Below are 21,718 nucleotides of genomic sequence, written 5' to 3' on the forward strand. Positions count from 1 at the left end.
ACTTTTGTCCGTAACTTACAGAAACTTCAATTTGTTTACTTCAATTTTGTAAAGTCGAAACCCCGAAAATGACATTTTTTTGGGTAAAAATTAAGTATCAAAATGGCTGGTGCGTACCTTTGCCCCACCCTACTCTACGGTATGTCCACGCATTCTTTCTCTCCCCTGTTACTTCTGTTCTTTCAGGTTGCTTTCTCGTTCAGATTGTGACACACCTTAGGTTTGATTCTACAAATAAATTTATTTCTCGCATCGTTCGCTTGGTTGTACAATTCAAAACAGGAAAACCCCCGGGTTCCGCGTTTCCTTCCTTCCTGTGGTGAGAAGGAAGCCCGGGCGTTCCGGGCACTAATCCATACAAACTAAACGCTAATTAATCTGCTTTTTTTTTTTTTCTAAAACGGTAATGAAATGGTCTCTGGTTCAATCGGACTTATTTTAAAAGTATTAAAACGAAATTGGTTCAATTCACACGCTTCTGTACTATTCTGAGGGAAATTGTGTAGAGAAAATAGAAAGAAAGAAGAAGAAGGTTGGTTAAATGCAGGTGTCGCTCTAGATATCGTCGTAGTCTTCGTTCATGCCGGGAATCGACGAGGACACACTGGAATAGGAGGGCGCGAGCGCGGCTGCTGGAGGGGCGGAACTCGACGCTGCTCCGGTGGCGAAGATGTACGGATTCCGGCTGCCGCCACTGTTGCTGGACGACGAGGACGTGGACGCGGCCGAGAGGGGCGTCGTCGGGGGTGTCGCTGAAGGCACTTGCTGCTTGACGACGACGCTCGGGCTGGACGCGGAGGAGGAGGAGGAGGAGGAGCTGGAGCCCAGCGGGGATGGGTTGCTGGTGGTGTAGTTGGTGATGCTGCTCAGGTCGATCTTGATCGTGGGTTGGTGCTGCAGCGGGTGATGGCGTGGGGCGGCGACCGGCTTCGGCGATGGGTTGGCCGGGGTCGTCATCGGGAGCTTCACGTTGGAATAGTCCAGCTTGAAGACCGGTTGCTGCGCGGCGGCGGTCGCTTTCGGGGCAGGGGCGTCCTTCAGCGGCTCGAATTTGTAGGTAATCTGTGTGGGGAATAACCGACGATTGAGGAGAGGTAATTGATACCTTTTAGCTGTATAAACGAACCTTGAAGTTACTACTGCTAGCCGGAGCCGTGGCCGGAACTGCTCGTGGTTGGGAACTGGACGCCAACGCCGCCGGCAAGGTTGGCAGAATGTCGATCTTGAACGGAATCGACGACGTCGCTTTCGTTGCTGTGGTGATGGTGGCCGCCGGTGCCGAATGCAGTCTGGTCAGCTTCGGTGGCGGTTCTCGGCTGCTTCCGGTGCTGCTGGTGCTACTCCCGGAGCCCGTTTCTTCGAGGGAAATTTCCTTGTAGAATCCCACGTGATTCAGCGTTCGTTTCAAACTGTTGCCCTGCGGCTGCTGCTGCTGCGTTGGGGGTTGAATCTGGGCTTTGACGGGGAGCGTTCCGGCGTAGTTGATCGTGACTGGTGTGTACGACTCGGACCGTTGCAAGCTCAGTCCACTGCTGCTGGTTCCGGGTGTGGCAGCCGGCATCGTCACGTCTCCTCCTCCTCCTCCTCCACCGTTCGAGGAGGTCGTCGATGATGAGGAGGGCGTGGCCGCCGGATCGTACCCACCCTCCGAGCCGGACAGCTGCTCCTCGTTGACGCCAATGTCGGGGATGTTCTTGACGAGGTCACGCAGAAAGTCGAACCGACTCTCCGAGATGATGCACTGCTTCATGTGGGACGGCGACAGGGTTTTGGCGTTGCGCGCGTTCGTGATCCGCAGGGTCTTCGTCAGCAGCGATTCCACAAACAGCTCCAGGGTTCGAGGTGTTGGCGAAATTTTAGTTAAGGAAACAATGCATTCTAAACCAATACCCAAATACACAAAAAACAACAAATATAAAGCTTTTGCAAAGGATATAGATTATAACGGGCACGGCCTGGGCCACCTTGCCGACCTCCTCATCGGTCTGCATGATCTTCTTGATTCTGCCCTGCAAAGTGGATTAACAGAATATTAAGTTTTGGAACGAAACGCAAAGCAAAACACAGAAAAGAAAGCCCTCCTCTTTTGCGCACATAAACAAACACTTTTCCGCGATCGGCGGGCAACCCCCGAACGATCCCCAAATCACAGATCCCAACCAAATCCACGATACACACGCTCCGTCGAGCACCACCAATCCCGGACCGGGATTGGCCGCGGCCAGCAAACACACTTACCGCCGGGAACCGTGCGTTGTACTTTTTCTTCTTCGAAGGCATCGCCCAAGCTCACAACGTAACTCCTGCAAACCTCGCTCGTAGAACCGTTCCGTCGGGGGATCCTGGCAGGCGCGGAACGCGGGGAAGGATCGGAAATTTTCAACTCCCACGAAAAAAAAAAAAATCCGGAGTCACAATCTTCGTCGGACCGCGGACCGAACCGAGTTGAAGTCTCTGCGTGCTTCTTTTTCTTTTCCGATCAGTTTGACGTTTGATGGGGTGCGAGAAAATTTCGTAACGCTGTGGGATTGGATTTTACGGGATTTTACCGAACGTGGGAGGGGAATTGAATTTTACTCATTTTTGGGGTCGAACAGCATTCGGACACGCAAAACATATCTTACACAGAGTTATGAACCATCTTTGACCGAGTTTTTGAATCAAAACTGACAAAGAAAAAACAAAAAATCGGTCGAAATAATTTTTAACTTCTTTTTCGATGTAAATCGAATTTTCAATCAAAAAGTACTTTAGTGAAATTTTGATAAAGTGTATCATTTTCAAGTTAACGTGGAGACTTCCATCATTGCCATGATTTTTCGTTCAAAGATATAAATTTTGCGTCGCTATCAATATTTTGACAAAATTCCTTCTACAAGTTGTTTAGAATGGTGCCCTACCCATGCTGATTCCTTTTGGTAACGATTATCCTTGCAAAGTTATGGAAATCGTCAATAATCAATGATTGCCAACTAGGACGTCAATGATTGTACCACAAAATTATATACATTTTAAACACATTTGATTTAGACCAAAAATTCTTTCAGTGGCTTCATTTTGGTGCAGGAATTCGTTAAATTGAATTAAATACAGAGAATTTTAGAGTGATGATCATTTTTCTTCGAAAATGATCAACGGCTTCATCTTAAAGCCAGTTTTAGGTAACTTTTTTGAAAATAGTCGCAGTTATTCATTTTTTTTAAAATTATACTCAACCCCCGATGGTTTGACACCAACTGTTGTCAAACGAACGGGGTCACTTTTTAGTTTGACATCTCCTTTTACACGGAGTTCACATACACATACAAACGAAAAAGTGACCAACCACCGGGGGTTGAGTGTAGTCTTTAAAAAGTTCAAGATGGTATGTCAGAGACATAACCGAAAGACATAGGACCAAACAATTTGAATGTGTTTTTGGATTGCTAGTGAAATCTGAAATAAGATTATTTTATTTTGTTTCATAGATTTGTCGGCAAAATTGTCATAAATGTTCTCCCAAAGTGAACCTTCTATGAGGGCAACGGCAACTCCAGGTTGTGGCCACTACGGTCGAAATGTCAATTTTCATGTTCAGTATCAAAAACCATGAATTTTGATATCCATATTGCCACAACTCGTATGGTTCTGTTAAAGACCCTCCGGGCCCCGGGGAAACCTGCTTTGAGATCACCGGTCACTCAAGGTTGTGGCCACTACTGTCGGAATGTCAATTTTCATGTACAGTTTCAAAAACCATGAATTTTGATACCCATATTGCCACAACTCGTATGTTTCTGTAAATGTCCCCCCAGGCCCCGGGGGAACCTTCTTTGAGGGCACCGGCCACTCCAAGTTGTGGCCACTACTGTCGAAATGGCCATTATTATTTTCAGTATCAAAAACCATGAATTTTGATACCCATATTGCCACAACTCGTATGTTTCTGTAAATGTCCCCCCAGGCCCCGGGGAAACCTGCTTTGAGATCACCGGCCACTCCAGGTTGTGGCCACTACTGTCGAAATGGCCATTATTATGTTCAGTATCAAAAACCATGAATTTTGATACCCATATTGCCACAACTCGTATGTTTCTGTAAATGTCCCCCCAGGCCCCGGGGGAACCTTCTTTGAGGGCACCGGCCACTCCAGGTTGTGGCCACTACTGTCGAAATGGCCATTATTATGTTCAGTATAAAAAACCATGAATTTTGATACCCATATTGCCACAACTCGTATGTTTCTGTAAATGTCCCCCCAGGCCCCGGGGGAACCTTCTTTGAGGGCACCGGCCACTCCAGGTTGTGGCCACTACTGTCGAAATGGCCATTATTATGTTCAGTATAAAAAACCATGAATTTTGATACCCATATTGCCACAACTCGTATGTTTCTGTAAATGTCCCCCCAGGCCCCGGGGGAACCTTCTTTGAGGGCACCGGCCACTCCAGGTTGTGGCCACTACTGTCGAAATGGCCATTATTATGTTCAGTATCAAAAACCATGAATTTTGATACCCATATTGCCACAACTCGTATGTTTCTGTAAATGTCCCCCCAGGCCCCGGGGGAACCGTCTTTGAGGGCACCGGCCACTCCAGGTTGTGGCCACTACTGTCAAAATGGCCAGTATTATGTTCAGTATCAAAAACCATGAATTTTGATACCCATATTGCCAAAACTCGTATGTTTCTGTAAATGTCCCCCCAGGCCCCGGAGGAACTTTCTATGAGGGCACCGGCAACTCCAGGTTGTGGCCACTACGGTCGAAATGTCAATTTTCATGTTCAGTATCAAAAACCATGAATTTTGATATCCATATTGCCACAACTCGTATGGTTCTGTTAAAGATCTTCCGGGCCCCGGGGAAACCTGCTTTGAGATCACCGGCCACTCCAGGTTGTGGCCACTACTGTCGAAATGGCCATTATTATGTTCAGTATCAAAAACCATGAATTTTGATACCCATATTGCCACAACTCGTATGTTTCTGTAAATGTCCCCCCAGGCCCCGGGGGAACCGTCTTTGAGGGCACCGGCCACTCCAGGTTGTGGCCACTACTGTCAAAATGGCCAGTATTATGTTCAGTATCAAAAACCATGAATTTTGATACCCATATTGCCAAAACTCGTATGTTTCTGTAAATGTCCCCCCAGGCCCCGGAGGAACTTTCTATGAGGGCACCGGCAACTCCAGGTTGTGGCCACTACGGTCGAAATGTCAATTTTCATGTTCAGTATCAAAAACCATGAATTTTGATATCCATATTGCCACAACTCGTATGGTTCTGTTAAAGATCTTCCGGGCCCCGGGGAAACCTGCTTTGAGATCACCGGCCACTCCAGGTTGTGGCCACTACTGTCGAAATGGCCATTATTATGTTCAGTATCAAAAACCATGAATTTTGATACCCATATTGCCACAACTCGTATGTTTCTGTAAATGTCCCCCCAGGCCCCGGGGGAACCTTCTTTGAGGGCACCGGCCACTCCAGGTTGTGGCCACTACTGTCGAAATGGCCATTATTATGTTCAGTATCAAAAACCATGAATTTTGATACCCCCATATTGCCACAACTCGTATGTTTCTGTAAATGTCCCCCCAGGCCCCGGGGGAACCTTCTTTGAGATCACCGGCCACTCCAGGTTGTGGCCACTACTGTCGAAATGGCCATTATTATCTATATATATAAAAAATTTCGACGGTTTTGTTCGAACGCGAATCAATTCAACACGGAACGTCGGATCGAGGTGCTCTTTGTTGCGTTGGGTTCGAATAAGCCCAAGGAAGGTTTATACGCTAACTAATTGACACTTTGGCCACTCTGGAACCGATTCCGGAACATCAGCAAATTGTATGGAGAAAGTTACGTAAAATCAAATTTAGATCACAGGAGGCTGAATAAGCAAAAAAGCAAAAAACGTCAACAAACGAAAAAAAGGCAGAACGAAGTTTGTCGGGTAAGGCTTGTGTTCAGTATAAAAAACCATGAATTTTGATACCCATATTGCCACAACTCGTATGTTTCTGTAAATGTCCCCCCAGGCCCCGGGGGAACCATCTTTGAGGGCACCGGCCACTCCAGGTTGTGGCCACTACTGTCGAAATGGCCATTATTATGTTCAGTATCAAAAACCATGAATTTTGATACCCATATTGCCACAACTCGTATGGTTCTGTAAATGTCCCCCCAGGCCCCGGGGGAACCTTCTTTGAGGGCACCGGCCACTCCAGGTTGTGGCCACTACTGTCAAAATGGCCATTATTATGTTCAGTATCAAAAACCATGAATTTTGATACCCATATTGCCACAACTCGTATGTTTCTGTAAATGTCCCCCCAGGCCCCGGGGAAACCTGCTTTGAGATCACCAGCCACTCCTGGTTTTGGCCACCACTGTCGAAATGGCCATTATTATGTTCAGTATAAAAAACCATGAATTTTGATACCCATATTGCCACAACTCGTATGTTTCTGTAAATGTCCCCCCAGGCCCCGGGGGAACCTTCTTTGAGGGCACCGGCCACTCCAGGTTGTGGCCACTACTGTCAAAATGGCCATTATTATGTTCAGTATCAAAAACCATGAATTTTGATACCCATATTGCCACAACTCGTATGTTTCTGTAAATGTCCCCCCAGGCCCCGGGGAAACCTGCTTTGAGATCACCAGCCACTCCTGGTTTTGGCCACCACTGTCGAAATGGCCATTATTATGTTCAGTATAAAAAACCATGAATTTTGATACCCATATTGCCACAACTCGTATGTTTCTGTAAATGTCCCCCAGGCCCCGGGGGAACCTTCTTTGAGGGCACCAGCCACTCCTGGTTTTGGCCACCACTGTCGAAATGGCCATTATTATGTTCAGTATCAAAAACCATGAATTTTGATACCCATATTGCCACAACTCGTATGTTTCTGTAAATGTCCCCCCAGGCCCCGGGGGAACCTTCTTTGAGGGCATCGGCCACTCCTGGTTTTGGCCACCACTGTCGAATTGGCCATTTTTCATGAGAACCGCCGCATCATAGCGACTTCCACGCCGTCCGCTTCGCTTGAATTTCCTCCTTCTGCTGCCGGTGGTTCTTCCTTCTGGTTGCTGGTCCTCTTCTTCTATTGGCCGCTGCTGCTGCTGCTCCGCGCCGGCCCGACGTGCACAGTTCGAGTGCTCGTTCCAAAGTGACTTGCTTTTGCGAAATTTTCTGCTTAAATAGCGGCACAGCCGGAGAACGGCACAAAAGGGGCGCGGTCTCGAATGCATACGCTCGCTCTGATTGGTCATCTGTCCGATTTGTACTGAAAAATTACTCATTTTGATTGCATGTTTTAAGTGCTTTAACTATGTTTAGTCAGACTATCTATGTAGTTAAACAATAGCAGAAGTCTTCCTCTTTCGATTGGTGGTCCAACCATCTGGATTGATTCACAGGGAAAAAAGATATAAGCGTTCAAAATGTCCCCTTTTTTAACGCTTAAAAGTGACGCTTTGGATCGAATTTCTGAACTGGCCCCCCAATATAGTAAGTAAAGACATAGTCCTATGTCAAAAAAATATTTTTGAAAAACTGAGCAAATTCTTTATATTTTTCTTTTTTGAACTTTATTGATTCGACCCTCAGTTGCTGAAATATTGCCATGCAAAGGTTCAAAAACAGGAAGATTGAAGTTTTCCAAGTCTCACCCAAACAACCCATCATTTTCTAATGTCGATTTCTCAGCAACTAATGGTCCGATCTACAATGTTAAAATATGAAACATTCGTGAAATTGTCCGGTTTTTTTCAAAAACAATATTCACTCACCCTACACAAAAGCGACACAAAAGCAAAAAAAAAAAAAAAATAACCTGAATAATCACGACTTCGCGTCCCGACTTCCAGCGCACCACTCGTTTGCGACCAATATTTCGATTTTTTGATATAGTCAGAATTGATTCAAAAAATCATAACTCGGTCAAAGATTTTTTGCCCGTTCAGGAAATTTCGGAAAAGTTGGCTTTTGATGTCTCCTAAATCATATTAGAAAAAAAATTAAAATAGATTTTTTTTTTTTGCAAATAAAGTTTTAGTGACAAAATGTGAAATAAAAAATAACCAAACATTTTTTACCGTGAATCATTTTTTCCAGTGTAGACCTTAGCTACAACTTTGCCGAAGACACCAAATCGATACAAAAAAATTCCTTCTAAAGATACAGATTTTTGACTTTTCATAAATCATTTTTGTATGGACAGCTGCCAAATTTGCATGGAAAATTATAAAGACAAACTAATTATGCAAAATGGCTTCTTTGGGCATACCGAAGGCACAAAAAAGTTTCAGTCGGATTAAAAAAAAAACAAAACAATCGAATGACCGAAATATCAGAGCAATTCTCCTCTAGAACAAATCGTGCAAAATCTATAAAATCTTTAATAGTTTCTTTTTTTTAATTTGCTAGAACAGGTTAAAATAGTTTCAAACACGTTTCAAGTATATGTTTTGCTCATTTGTTATAAATATGGTTCTCAAACGATTTGAAATTGCGCATGCATTTTCATTGTTTTATTTATTTTTTGATAAAATACTAAAAGCCTGCAGTTTTTATACAGAGTTTCGCGTTTATGAAAAGTTAAAAATGTTTTACTCGCTCATACATTCACGCAGAAAAATAAGGCATATTTGAATCAACAAAACGTTTTGTTGATTTGAAAATCAGTATTTTTGTTGAATCAACGCTAGATAAAAGAGATAAAAAGAGATAAAAATGTGAGCCAATTTTCAGGTGCTTTTAAAATTTATTTATTTTTCGTAAAAATTTTAACAGGCGAATGAAACACAACTGTGTTGGTGCATACTGTTTTTCTCCGGTATAAGTTTGCAATACGTCACAGAACCATTTTTTGTTGTTGAAGACTTCACTAGTACTAGTACTAGTAGTACAAGTACTTAGTATTGAAACCAAATCGTGAGTTCCGATTGACTCAATAGGGGAAATATATCCATTTTAATCACTCTAAGCCGTTCGACCAATTCTCATCACTTTTGCCGTTTTCCGCTATTAAATCAACATTTTCAGATGTATCAACAATGGAGAGTGACTTGCTCACATTTATATGAGCTATTTATTACTTTGGAACAGTCAAAACACTTTATGAAAGCTGTAATTCATGATCAAAGTACTGATAGGCCGATAATAGAAATAGTCTGAAAAAGATACCCTTTCAACAGAACTTGATTTTCTATGACTTGATTTGACTTATAATTTTATTAAAAATCTTGACAATAAAAAATTGACCACATGGCTCAATTCCTCTTCAAACCTTTTAGTCCGAAAGGCTACCCAAACATTCCTTCACATGCCACATCTATCCAGGTTTTTAAGCGAAGATGGCGTTTGAATGGTGAACGCCCGAAATGTCAAAATCGCGCAGTAGCACCAACATTAGAAAAAAAATGTGGCTGTCATGCCATGGCACACTTGTTCCGTAATGTTGGTACCACTGCGTGATTTTGACATTTCGGGCGTTCACCATTCAAACGCCATCTTCGCTTAAAAACCTCGATTTAATTTGTTTTCCAATGAATATTGTACGATCAGTTCCTAGCTGGACTCGGTCGTTGGAAACGACCGTCGGCTCAACGACCGACGAAATAGGCGGCGGGCCAGATGCGGGCATAAAAATGTCAAAATCTCTCCCTCTCTCACTTCGTCTCACCATCCAGCTGCAGCTTTGTTGACAAGGAGCACGCGTTCGCATGGTGGCGGCGTCGAGCCAGATTTAGGGTTGATAATGTGATTAAAAATGAATACACTCAAACCCCGATGGTTTGACACCAATTGTTGTCAAACGAACGGGGTCACTTTTTAGTTACCCCTTTTACACGGAGTTCACACACACTATCATACGTTTGTTTTGATAGTGTGCGTGAGCGCCGTGTAAAAAGTGACAGTTCGTCACTTTTTAGTTTGACTTTGACCAACCAACGGGGTACAAACTAAAAAAGTGACCAACCACCGGGGATTGAGTGTATATTTTCAAAAAAAATAATATTTTTCCGACTGAATAAGAATTTGCGGTCATGTTAAAACAATTATTCCTGATGTCGGAGAAGTGATTAAAAACCAAAATTTTAATCCATAATTTTTCTATAAATTGAACTTTTTCACTCCAATTGGGAACCCCTAGGTCTATCCACGACCGTTTCCAATGACCGTGAGAAGATGCCAGAAAATCCAGTTACCTGCTAAATCCACAATACTCAATTAATTTAAACTTAAAAAGAACGTCGTTGATCAACGCCTCCATTGACGTTGACATTTCAATCAACGATGGCTCCGTTTTCGATTATTTACGTTTGAAGCGATGACGTTGATTCAACGATTCATTGGTAGAAACAGGTAAAAACTAAGTTGAAAAGTGAGTAAACTTATCTTTGCGTGCATGCAAAGTCTTAAGTTACCCGTGAACGCACCCCAGTTTGTTTTGATTACGTATCGAATCGAAGAACAGAAAAAAATCAATGAACAAAATCTACTGAACTAAATTTAATAAAACTGCAATGGATACAACAAATTACCGTTATTTGTAAGAACAGAACCGCAATTATGTCTAAATTACCCAAAGCAGCTCTTAGCTTGAAGCAGGTGAGATCTGGAATACTTTGTATCAACAGCAAACAAAATCCAACCGGCTTATTTTTCTCTCCCAGTTTATGCTCCGCCAGGAGGTCCTCAAGCTGTACCGGACCATCTTCCGCACGATCCGACAGGTTCCGGACGCGTCCAGCCGGCACGAACTGCGCGAGTGGGCGCGGTCCGATTTCCGCGCCAACCGCAACCAGACCGAAGAGCTGGCCATCAAAATGCTCATCCAGCACGCGAATCGTTCGCTCAAGGAGTTGCAGACCAGCCTGGAGCTGAGCGGAACGCCGTCGGGGACAAAAGCAGCGAAATAGAAATGTCGTAGTTTTTTTTAAAGTATATTTTCCTTTCACAATTATAGAGATAAGAGACATTTCCGTGCGTCGGTTGTTCAATAAATTAGACACGCTTCCAGCAGAGTGTGAGTTCAATCCAAAGTTCATTGTGTTTGCTTTGTGCGCACTCCGTGGCCGCTGCCGCCTCCGCCAGTTCAGTTGGTCTTGAATTTATCTCCGGTGCTTTCGCCGGCGTAGATTCTTTTTGCGATCAGGTAGTCCCGAGCGATTTTAAACAGCGTGAAGTAGTTGGCCAACAGAAGGAACCCGATCGAGATGAGGTTGTGCCACTCGCGTGACGCCATCAGGATGAGCAACTGGACGACCACCAGCACGATCTGGATGCCGAACAGCACCATGTAGATCAGGGCCGGGTTCTTGAAGATAACCTGTGTAGAATAAAAAACACATATTTTTTTAGGATTTTAGAATAATTCAATTCTATGTATTTGAAATTTTAGAAAATTTAATTTTTAAACCATTTCAGAATATCACAACTTTATGTAAAACTTAAGCATTTTAGGATTTCTCAACATGAAAATTTTGACGTAGACTTACGTCTTTGTCGAAGGTACTGGGGTGCCATTCCAAAAAACCCGGGCCGAAGGCCCTGGAATACTGCGTCATCCGTCAATCGCTTATATCTTCCTTCCCTCTAATCGAATCAACACGATTTATGTTCCATTCGATTCGAAAATTATTCAGCAATTTGCTATAAAACTTTCATTGTTGGCAAAATAGTTTTACTATTGAAACAACTCAATGTTTTAAAATGTTTTCAAAATGCAGAGATTTCGCAAGCAAAATGAGCGTTTCCCAAACACGGACGGGAAGGTCAAGTACCTATTTTGAGGGGAAAATCACCCAAGCAACCCGATCGGTGTCGGTCGCGAAAAAGAGGGGAAGTAGAGGGCCGGCAAAACTATAAAAGAATTTTCCCCAGTTTCCAAAACATCATTCACGTCTCAGACGTCGGACCGGCAACACCAGCAGCAGCAGCAGGAGAGACCAGAGCAGCACCGAGAGAGAGACAGAGCAGCACCGGGAGAGAGACAGAGCATCACAGGGAGAGAGACAGAGCATCACCGGGAGATGGACGGAACAGCAACCGTGTGATTGTCAATCAAGCAAGAAGGGGGTGAGGACTGCTCATCTCTTCGAAGTTGCCTCACCCCTCGTCCCTCGCCCCACCCGGGCGAGTCAGCAATAAATAATGGCGCGCGTTCGCTGCTGTGAGTGCTGCTTGGGGAGCGATGCATATTTTGACAAAATTGGCCACAGCCTGCAGTGGCCGGTTACCTCAGGGAAGGCTCCCCCGGGGGGATATTTGCCAAACAATACAAGTTTTGGCAATATGTGTATTAAAATTCATGGTTTTGATACTGGTAATGAAAAGGCCATTTCGACAATGGTGGCCACAACCTTAGGGAAGGTTCCCCTGGTGGGGGAGCGGGTGTTTTTGGGACATTTACCGAACTGTACGATTTACTGTACGGCAATATTGGTATCAAAATTCATGGTTTTTGATACTGAACATAAAAATTGCAATTTTGACAGTGGTGGCCACGACCTGAAGTGGCAGGTGCTCTCAGGGAAGGTTCCCCAAGGGGAGGGGGGGGGGGGGCATATCAAACCATACGATTTTGGGCAATATGGGTATCAAAATGCATGGACTTATTCCGTAACTAGGAAATTCCTCAAAACTAAGATAGAAATCACTAACTCCACACAAAACTTAACGTAGTCTACGCTATTCCGGTTATGTCTGTGACATAACTACTTTGACTTTTAGAATTTAGATTGAATAAATAGTTATTTAAAGATGTAAGAATTTTCAAAAATGGTAATATTGGAATATGCACAAAAAAATAGGAATTTTGTAAATTTTAAAATTTTACTTTTTTTTATTTTGAAATTCAAGAATTTTAAATTTTTGCATTTAGAAATTTTGGAAACATACTAAAACATACTCAAAAACATACACATTTCAAACGAGACGTTAATATTTTAAAACATGAGAATTTAAGAATTTAAAAATTAAAGAATTTTAGAACAAATGAACTTTTAGGATTTGAGAAGCATTTCAAAATTTAAGGATTTAAGAGATTTTTGAATTTTGAGGCATTTTTTGCATCTTAGAATTTCTGAAATTACAAATTCAAAAAAGTATTTCATAATTCAAGGATTTTAGAATCTAAGAATTTTACAATTTTAGAATTTTAAAGCTTAAAAAACTTGCATTTTAAATTTTTTTTTCTAATTTAAGAAATTCTGAGCTGGCATTTTAGGAATCAGGAGTTTTAAAATTACACTGAATCACCGATGGTTTGACACATTTCAGAATTTTATGATTTAAGAATTTAGGAAAATTAGTAATTTTAGAATTTGAGAAATTTTAAACTAGCACTTTAGCATTTGAGGATGAATTCCCAAATCAGAGAATTTAAGAACTTTAAAATTTTAGAGTTTTGAAATTTTAGAATTTCAGAGTTTTAAACAAGGTTTTAATATTTTACAATTTCGAAATTTAAAAAAATATTTTTAGGATTCTAGAGAGTTTCAGAATTCCTAACCTAATTTTGCAAAATTTTAGAATTTTAGTATTAAACAATTACCGAAATCTCAGGATTTTACCGAAATCTCAGGAAATTTTATATTTTTAAAATTAAGTTTAGTATTTTAGTTATTTTTTGTCAAAATCAAAATAGGTGAATTTATATTTTTTTTAATGTTTGAATATTACAATTTTCAAACTTACATTTGAAGGTTGAATTTAATAAATTTAATATTTTTGAAATTTTAGACTTGTTTAAATAAGAAATTTTAAACCAGTATTTTGTAATTAAATAATGCATAATTTTTTTATCAGTTCAGAATTTTTGAGTATTAGAATTTCACAATGTTAAAGTTTAGGAATTTTAGAATTAAAGAATTAATAAGAATTTAATATTATTGAGACAAGAATTTTGGTTTACTAATTTTTTTTTTTTTTTTTTTGGGAGGGTGATCCAGCCGCACATCGTTGATGTCGAAACCTCTAAACTGGGCCCTCGTCCTGTCACGTCCGTCAGTAGTCTTGTCGTACATTACAACTAGAACCAGATCTGCCAATGAATTAGTACACTTCGACCAAATAAACACTGACGCTGTATGGATCTGACTCTAGAATAAATGCACAGTTGTGTCTTATTCATAAGTCCAAAATGTTCAATTTTTCATATAAGTCCAAATATTCATTTGCGGATAACTACCTAACTTGAATTGAATAAAATTGAGATTTTAAGTAACACATCCGAAAGCTACTCTTATCTCAAATCCCCGACATTTTAATTAATAGCCAAAAAAATCTAGAACGTTTCTTTTAAAACCTGTCTGGCTTCTTAAAAAAAAATAGAGTAACATTTCAAGTCGTGAATTGAAAAAGAGACGACCATTTGATCGTCAGAATTCCAGTAGATCCTCGATTCGCAACAATGGTCGATACAATCATAATCCGACAGTCGTTAGTTCAACAGATCAACGAATTTAGTCCGATATCATTTCACTATTGATTGATCGAGACTCTATGGAAATTTTGACAAATCAGAATGGTTTTTATGCAACTTGAATGAAAATCACCGATTCTGATAGAATTACTAAATTCACTATTACTAATTTTGTCCCTAAATAACTAAATGCAAAGTATAAACAGTTGATATTTATAGTTAAAATCCTAAATTCTACAAAAACTGATTTTTTAAAAACCTGTATCCTAACCTGACACCCACATTAAGATAGGGAAAAATCACATATGTAGCGGTTCATTGTACAAATGTGATATTTCCACTATCGGAGAACCTCCTTGTCTCGATGACAGCTTACCGGTCATCGATTAAGCCCTGAGACTGCGTCAAAGTGGGTTCTCGTAGCATGAAGTGGTGTCCATGTGTAAAAATGGAAGCTTCAGCAATATACTAAAAACTTCGATTTTAATTCCACATCGGATCAAATCATACTCCTTGCCAAATAAGCATCAAACCTATGATACTCATTATGACAAAGCCCAGGGAATCTCAAATCCCCGAAATTTTAATTACAAAGCCAAACTTTACTTTACCTAGTTTTAAAACCTGTCTTGCTGCATCCAAAAACAATATACAATAATGAAATGTTCATATTTTACAAGTTGAAAACTCGTTGTTAATACGACTATTTCGTGCCTTCCATTTCATTAGGGCACACAAGCTTTGCAAACAAGAGTGTATCCTTATCATACCTTATGTGAACTATCATTTGAGTGAAAGAGACACAATCCTGTTCACACTTGTGTGTCCTTTTGAAATGTTAGGCTCTATTTGATCGTCAAAACTCCAATAGATCCTCGATTCGCAACAATGGTCGATACAACCATAATCCGAAAACCGTTAGTTCAACAGATTAACGAATTTTGTTCGATATCATTGCATTATTGATTGATCGAGACTCTATGGATTTTATGACAATTCAGAATGGTTAGTATACCACTTCAATTGGAATCAGAGATGCTGATAGTATTACTAAACTGGCTTACACATAGCTGGAGTCTGGAATAATAATAATTATTATTAAACAACCTAAAAAAAGTTACAAAAAAAAACTAACTATTCCTCCCCATTATCAAACAGATTTAAACCTGTTCCTAACAGATTTTACGAACAAGAATATTGAGATTCAAATAAAAAAAATCAATATCTTGCAATTTTACATATTATAAAAGCTGTGATTTCTATCAACACAAGTATATAAATATAAAATAAATGTGTGATATATATCAACATCGGAAACCATCTTTGCAAGTAGCCCTGAAACGACGGCAACGTGTGGCTCCATCTCCAGGGAAGAATTTTGGTTTACTAATTTTAGAATTAAAAATTTTAAACTATCATTTACAAATTTTAGGACCGTCATCAGGGGTGACATTGGGTCTGGGGTGTGAGATTGGGTTACACAAATTTCAGCATTTTTGTATGAACCACGCCCCAGATCCAATGTCACCCGGATGACGGGATTTAAGAACTATGGATTTTAGTAATCTTAAAATTTAAAATGTTTTGAACCAGCATTTAAAAAAATTCAATATAAGAATGTCCTAATAAGAGAATTTTGGAATTTAAGGCTTTAAAATTTTAGATTTTTATTTTTTTTTAATTTTTGAACTTTAAAATAGCACTTAAGAAGATTTTTAAATTTTCAGATTTTGATTTGAAAAAAAAAAAAAAAAAAAAAATAAAAACCTAACATTTCTGAATTTTAGGATAAAAAAAATTAAGAATTTGTAATATAAGTAAAAAATTAGCTTTTTGGAATTTTAGTACAGTATTTCTTCGGTAACTAGGGGGATTTTTTACCTGGGCGCTCGATAACTGGGCCGCAGCCCAGTTAAAAGCTGACAAACGTCAAAAAACCAAAACAAATCGAAATGACCAAGGGGTGAATGGATGCAAAAATCATGTTCAATAATAATAAAAAAAAACTTTTTTTTCTTCAGTTTCATGTCACAATCAAAGAAATACGAAAAATAAGCATTGTAAATAAATTTGAGTAACTTTTATTTTTATATTTCATCTGTAAAATATAATGCATGGGTGGTCCCCTCGTTATATTTTGTTCAGCCCAGTTACCGAACAAGTACTGTATTTTCTTTTTTTGAATTATATTGAAGAGTTTTGTTACTTGAGAAATTTTAGAATATGTTTTCTATATTAAGATTTTGTAATTTCAAAATTTAGTTAAAAATAGGCTGAATTATTTTTCTTTGGGGCAGATTCTAGGTTAAAAGAATATTTTTTTTGAATTTTGCTCAACTTATAAATATTTTAAATAAATCTAAAATACTCACAAAGAACCGTATGTGGCTGTTGTTGGCTGGCACGGCCGACGTGCAGAACCCGGACGCCCGGTAGATCTCCCCCAGATGGCGCACGTACGCACCGTACGGAAAGATGGTCGACTTGGACCACGCGTACGGCGGCGGATGGTGCGTCCGATGGGTGACCCGGTTCCACGTTCCCAGATGCAGGGCGGCCCGATGAAACACGTCACAGTACCGCACCGGGAAGCAGTAGGCCACGCACATGGTGAAGCCCCCGATGAAGATGAAGCCCAGATGTTGCGTGACCCAGAAGATGTCGTAGTAAAGGTGCTTCGGCACGAGCACGCACGGCACGAAGCCGGAATAGTATGCGTTCAGGACCGAAGTGAATATGATCTGCTTGAAGCGGTTGTTAAAGTCCGACTTGAGCGCTTCCACCTCGGATCGGACCGAGATGGCGTTGGACGAGCAGCTGTGCACGGGCATTCCGTTGATGCAGTTCACCTCGGTGTCCACGATCGTCCGCAGGAACTGTTCCAGGTTGAAGCCGAAGATGGTCAGATACAGGACAAACGGGTAGGACAGGCAGAACAGGTACAGGTAGCTGTTCTTCTGGAAAATCTGAATTCCACATCCGACAAAGGAAATGAGGACACACGCCAGGAAGACGTACTTGGCGATTCGTTTGCAAATGTCCGCGTACGCCTCCGGACAGTTGAGATCGATCAGCTTCAGGATGCAGCAGTAAAGCAACCGCCGGCTCGCCATCACGTAGATAAAGATGGCCAAGTCCCAGTCAATGAGGTAGAAATTTACCGCCTGCCGGGTGTACGAGTTCGGAAGCCACCAAACCGTCCGGTACAGGTGCAGAAACTGCGTCGCACTCGCAATGATGGTAAAGCCAAAGATCAAAAATTCATTCACCAGCTCCGAGCTGTGGTCCACGTTCGGGAACGGAACGTGCTTCGGAAACGGCGTCCCAAAGCTAAACTGCCCGTCCTCGTCGCCGTTCATCGCCCCACCGTGCTCATCGTTGGCCACTCCGACGCCGCCAAGATTGTTACCGATGCCAGCCCCAGCTCCGCCTCCTCCTGCTCCTCCACCCCCGCCTGGTCCTGCTGCGGCCTGGTGCTGGAAATGCTGCTGCGGTAGCCGGTGGTTCGACAGCCGCGGAATCCTACGGTTCGTCACGGTCATCGCGAAAGCTCTAATTTTAAACTTTTGAAAACTTAGATTTTAGTTCATTATTCTATAACTAAAATTTCAGACCATTCAGGATCGAGCAAAACTTGCAGTCAACTCCTGGCTGCAGGATTTTTACGGTTTGTTTTGTTTTGGTGATGTTTTTCTGACAGGACTGGACGGACAGTGCGGGCAAAAAGTCTGCGTACACGTAGTACACTATCGTGAACGTGCCCCGAACTTTAGCTGTCAAACGGTGATGAATGAAAAAAAGTCCTTCATTCAAAACAACACCGCGGTGCGCGAAGCCGGATCGATGTAACAACAACACTATCTTTTGTTTTGATATTGTTTCGCGTGAGGAAAGTTTGGGAAAAAGCATCGGCAAAGAGAGTGAAAATAACATTAATCGGAGAATTTCGCAAACGCAACGAGTGTTGACTTGAAAAAGTCTTGAAGGATGATGTAAATTTGCAAACTTTTGTGTTTAGTGGGTTGTGCCGGAATTTCGAGGGATATCACCGGACAAGAATGGAATTTCTGGTGTTTTTGGGCGTGGTGGTGGCCGTTTACGGCGTGCTGCTGTTTTTCGACAACTTTTTCAAGGTATTGAAACTTTGAGTTTGTTTTAAGCATTGAAATTGTATGGATTTCGTTCGATTTCAGAGTTGCATGCACCACCCGTACGAGGCCTTCCTGCGAGGGACCGGCCTGACGGTGAAGTTCCTCCGGCTGCAGTGGCACACGACGGCCCTCAACCGGTCCATCGTCAAGTGGAGTACGGCCTATCCGAAGCTGCTCGATCTGAGCTTTGGCCTCGGAGTTTACATCTCGATTATCCTAATGCCGTTGGCTTCGTTCCTGATAATCGCTTCGACGTTCCACACCAAGAGTGGCCACGGTGGCAAGGGCTCGGAAGGAGCCGGGTCAAATGGGGTGGCCGGCGTGAAGGAATCTGTTTCGCTTGATCTGCTCATTCCGGGAGTGAATCTGCCGCTGAACGAAATTGGTTACTACGTTGCGGCCCTGGCCATCAACAGTGTCGTGCACGAGCTTGGCCACGGGCTGGCCGCGGTCCTCGAGGACATTCCCATCAAGGGGTTCGGCTTTCACGTGATGCTGATCATTCCGATGGCGTACACCCAGCTAGATTCGGATCAGCTCAACGGGTTGAGGACGTGGAAGCGGCTGAAGGTACTCTGCGCTGGAATCTGGCACAACTTGGTCCTTGCGGCGTGTGCATATCTACTCTTCATGGCCACACCAGCCATGCTATCAGCAGTTTACCGTGTCAACGACGCCGTCATGGTCACCGGCATCAAAGACGGATCACCCCTCCTCGGAACTCGAGGCCTCGAACAAGGAGACATCATCACTTCGATCAACAGCTGCGACATCCGGAACGAGGGCTCCTGGTACGGCTGCCTGCTCGAAACGCTCCACTCCCAACCCTCGTACTGCATCTCCCCGGATTTCGTACACCTCAACGACGAGTCCGTCCCAATCTCCCACAAAAGCGACGGCCTCATCGAGTGCTGCAACGCGGAAAACAAAGCCTCCAACTGCTTCGAGTACATGGAAGACATCAACGCGGAGGACGTCGCCCTGCCCCAGCACATGTGTCTCAACATCCGGAAGGTGGTCGAAAACTCGTTCGCCTATTGCCACCACCAGCCAACCTGCCCCGAAGGGCACTGCTTCAAACCCATGATCAACAACTTCACCACCATCATGCAAATCCGGCGCGACCGCAAGCCGGACGTCATCTACATTGGCCACCCGGCCGACCTCACCCGAACCATCCGCATCTCCCAGTTCGTCCCGAAAACCGGTCTCTTCCAACCGGGCTTCGCCGACGCCATCCAGCTGCTGCTCAAGTACGTCACCGTGTTCGCCCTCGGACTGGCCGTTATCAACGTTATCCCGTGCTTCGGATTCGACGGGCAGCACATTGTGGCCACGCTGCTGGCGAACGGACTCGTCACGAGCAGGGTGCCGCAGAAAAGCAAACGGGACGTGATTGCGCTGTGCGTCAACATCGTCGGGACGCTGTTCGTTTTTATCCTGCTGACGAAGGTGTTTTGGCAGATGATCTTCAGGGCGCTGTGGGAGTAGATGGGCGAGCGTTAGTACTCTCTCTCTCGATCATAAGTAACGTTTGTGTCTGTGTATAGGACCGTTTTTTGTTTGTGGGTGATCACGGGCACGACTCGTCGGGGGTAATTTTGGAACTTTGCTGAGTTTTAGCTTATGTGGATTCAAAGAACAAGTTCAACGATTCATCTCTTCGGTAAACTTTGCGCAGTAGGCCTGGCCGCTTCAACGTTGGACATGTTTCGAAGGCCGTGTTACGCTTCATACTAAATTTTTAAATTGTATGGAGGGGGGAGGGGACTCAGAAATCAACATTTTTGAGTTACGTTATAAAAAAGCGCTCCCTAACGGCCCCTAGTTTAACTGAGTTGCTTTTTAACTGGGCGCCCATGCCGATGCAAAATAATCGTCTACAAATAAATAAATTATTCCTTCTAATTTTCTAAATTTGCATTCTTGTTTTTTGAATCTTAATATTTATTAATTTTGAAAATTTTGGATTAAAATTAAAATTTATTCAATTGGGTTCTAAAATTAAGCTTAAATTTGTGATATTGTTGTTCACAACGATAAAGCTTATTTTTCTGAGTATAACCCTTTGTACGACCGCAAAGGATTTAAACTGGATTTTTAAATCATTTTTTTTTTTAAATAACTTCGTTTCAAGTGGACCATAGTTGATCCATCGAAAAAATGTAGTCTTGCCAATTTATTTTTTTGCATTAAAATGAAAAAAAAAATAATTTATCAGAAAGGTGTTTATTCGTGTTTTTTACCGTGGTACATAAAAAATTACATATGGCTTAAGGACCCTATCAGTTTTTATTTAGTTTTAAAATTTATATTTGAATTTTTCAAGATTATTTTTCTAACTTTCATTTTTTAAATTTGACAATTGTTTGATTTGGAACTCTTTGAATTTTCTATGTTTTTTTTTTTAATTTCTGGAGCAACATTTGAAAGGAGCGGTACAAAATTGCTCACAGATTTTTAGATTTATTTTTAAAAATTTTTAATTAAATTTTGAAATTTCCATTTTTTTAGTTTTAAGATATTTCTATTTAGAATTGTTTAAAATTTGGGTTTTTTTATTTTTGAATCTTAAATTTTAATTTTTAAAATTTCATTCATTAACAAAATCATTTAATCAAAAAATTAAAAATTAAAACCTGAAAAAAATATTTAGAAATTGAAAATTAAAAAAAATATCTAATAAATTAAACCAAAAATTGGAAAAATTATTGACAATTTTAAAATTTAATAAATTTTAAATCTGTATTTGTTTATTTTTTTATCCTTTAGATATTTTTGAACTATTTTTGTTTTGTTTTTTTTTTATTATTTTATATTAGAGCATGGATTATTGAATTTTCAGTTTCCAAATTGTAATTTTTGCAAATCTCTGGATTTAAATGTTTCCCCTTTTTGCTTTTTTTTATGTTTTGACTTGTTGCTATTTTTGAAATTTGTTATTCAGAATTTTAGCTTTATATTATTTTAAAATTTTCATAATTTTCTCTTATTGTAAAAAATGTATTGAACAATAAAAATGGTTATATAAAGAAAAATCAATGCAAAAACGATATTTTAAGAAACATATAATATTTTACACTGAAAATTGTAATACAACATTCACACTTTGCAAATTAAAATTTAGCTTTGTGGGGGCGTAAT

General features: G+C 41.3%; 5 protein-coding genes across 7 annotated transcripts in view; 3 read left to right on the forward strand and 2 right to left on the reverse strand.

Annotated features, from left to right (window-relative positions):
* LOC120419151 (uncharacterized) overlaps positions 1 to 21,718 on the forward strand; it is a 274,388-nt gene that overhangs the window by 30,372 nt on the left and 222,298 nt on the right. The window lies entirely within an intron of this gene.
* Positions 362 to 2,494, reverse strand: LOC120419168 (uncharacterized). The gene is made up of 4 exons (XM_039581820.2): positions 2,239 to 2,494; positions 1,937 to 2,009; positions 1,127 to 1,842; positions 362 to 1,062 (listed from the first exon to the last, which is right to left on the reverse strand). Exons 1-4 carry the CDS (start codon positions 2,278 to 2,280, stop codon positions 556 to 558), a joined length of 1,338 nt encoding a protein of 445 aa, XP_039437754.1. The 5' UTR covers positions 2,281 to 2,494; the 3' UTR covers positions 362 to 555.
* Positions 10,432 to 11,040, forward strand: LOC120419160 (LYR motif-containing protein 2-like). The gene is made up of 2 exons (XM_039581809.2): positions 10,432 to 10,606; positions 10,672 to 11,040. Exons 1-2 carry the CDS (start codon positions 10,568 to 10,570, stop codon positions 10,915 to 10,917), a joined length of 285 nt encoding a protein of 94 aa, XP_039437743.1. The 5' UTR covers positions 10,432 to 10,567; the 3' UTR covers positions 10,918 to 11,040.
* Positions 10,923 to 18,075, reverse strand: LOC120419158 (transmembrane protein 39A). Its single transcript, XM_039581807.2, has 2 exons — positions 16,796 to 18,075; positions 10,923 to 11,327 (listed from the first exon to the last, which is right to left on the reverse strand). The coding sequence occupies exons 1-2, from the start codon at positions 17,963 to 17,965 to the stop codon at positions 11,094 to 11,096; spliced, it is 1,404 nt and encodes a 467-aa protein (XP_039437741.1). The 5' UTR covers positions 17,966 to 18,075; the 3' UTR covers positions 10,923 to 11,093.
* Positions 18,258 to 20,689, forward strand: LOC120419159 (membrane-bound transcription factor site-2 protease-like). The gene is made up of 2 exons (XM_039581808.2): positions 18,258 to 18,556; positions 18,617 to 20,689. The coding sequence occupies exons 1-2, from the start codon at positions 18,482 to 18,484 to the stop codon at positions 20,063 to 20,065; spliced, it is 1,524 nt and encodes a 507-aa protein (XP_039437742.1). The 5' UTR covers positions 18,258 to 18,481; the 3' UTR covers positions 20,066 to 20,689.

The sequence above is a fragment of the Culex pipiens genome, chromosome 2, assembly GCF_016801865.2.
Source record: "Culex pipiens pallens isolate TS chromosome 2, TS_CPP_V2, whole genome shotgun sequence".
In the NCBI taxonomy this organism is placed as follows: Eukaryota; Metazoa; Arthropoda; class Insecta; order Diptera; family Culicidae; genus Culex; species Culex pipiens.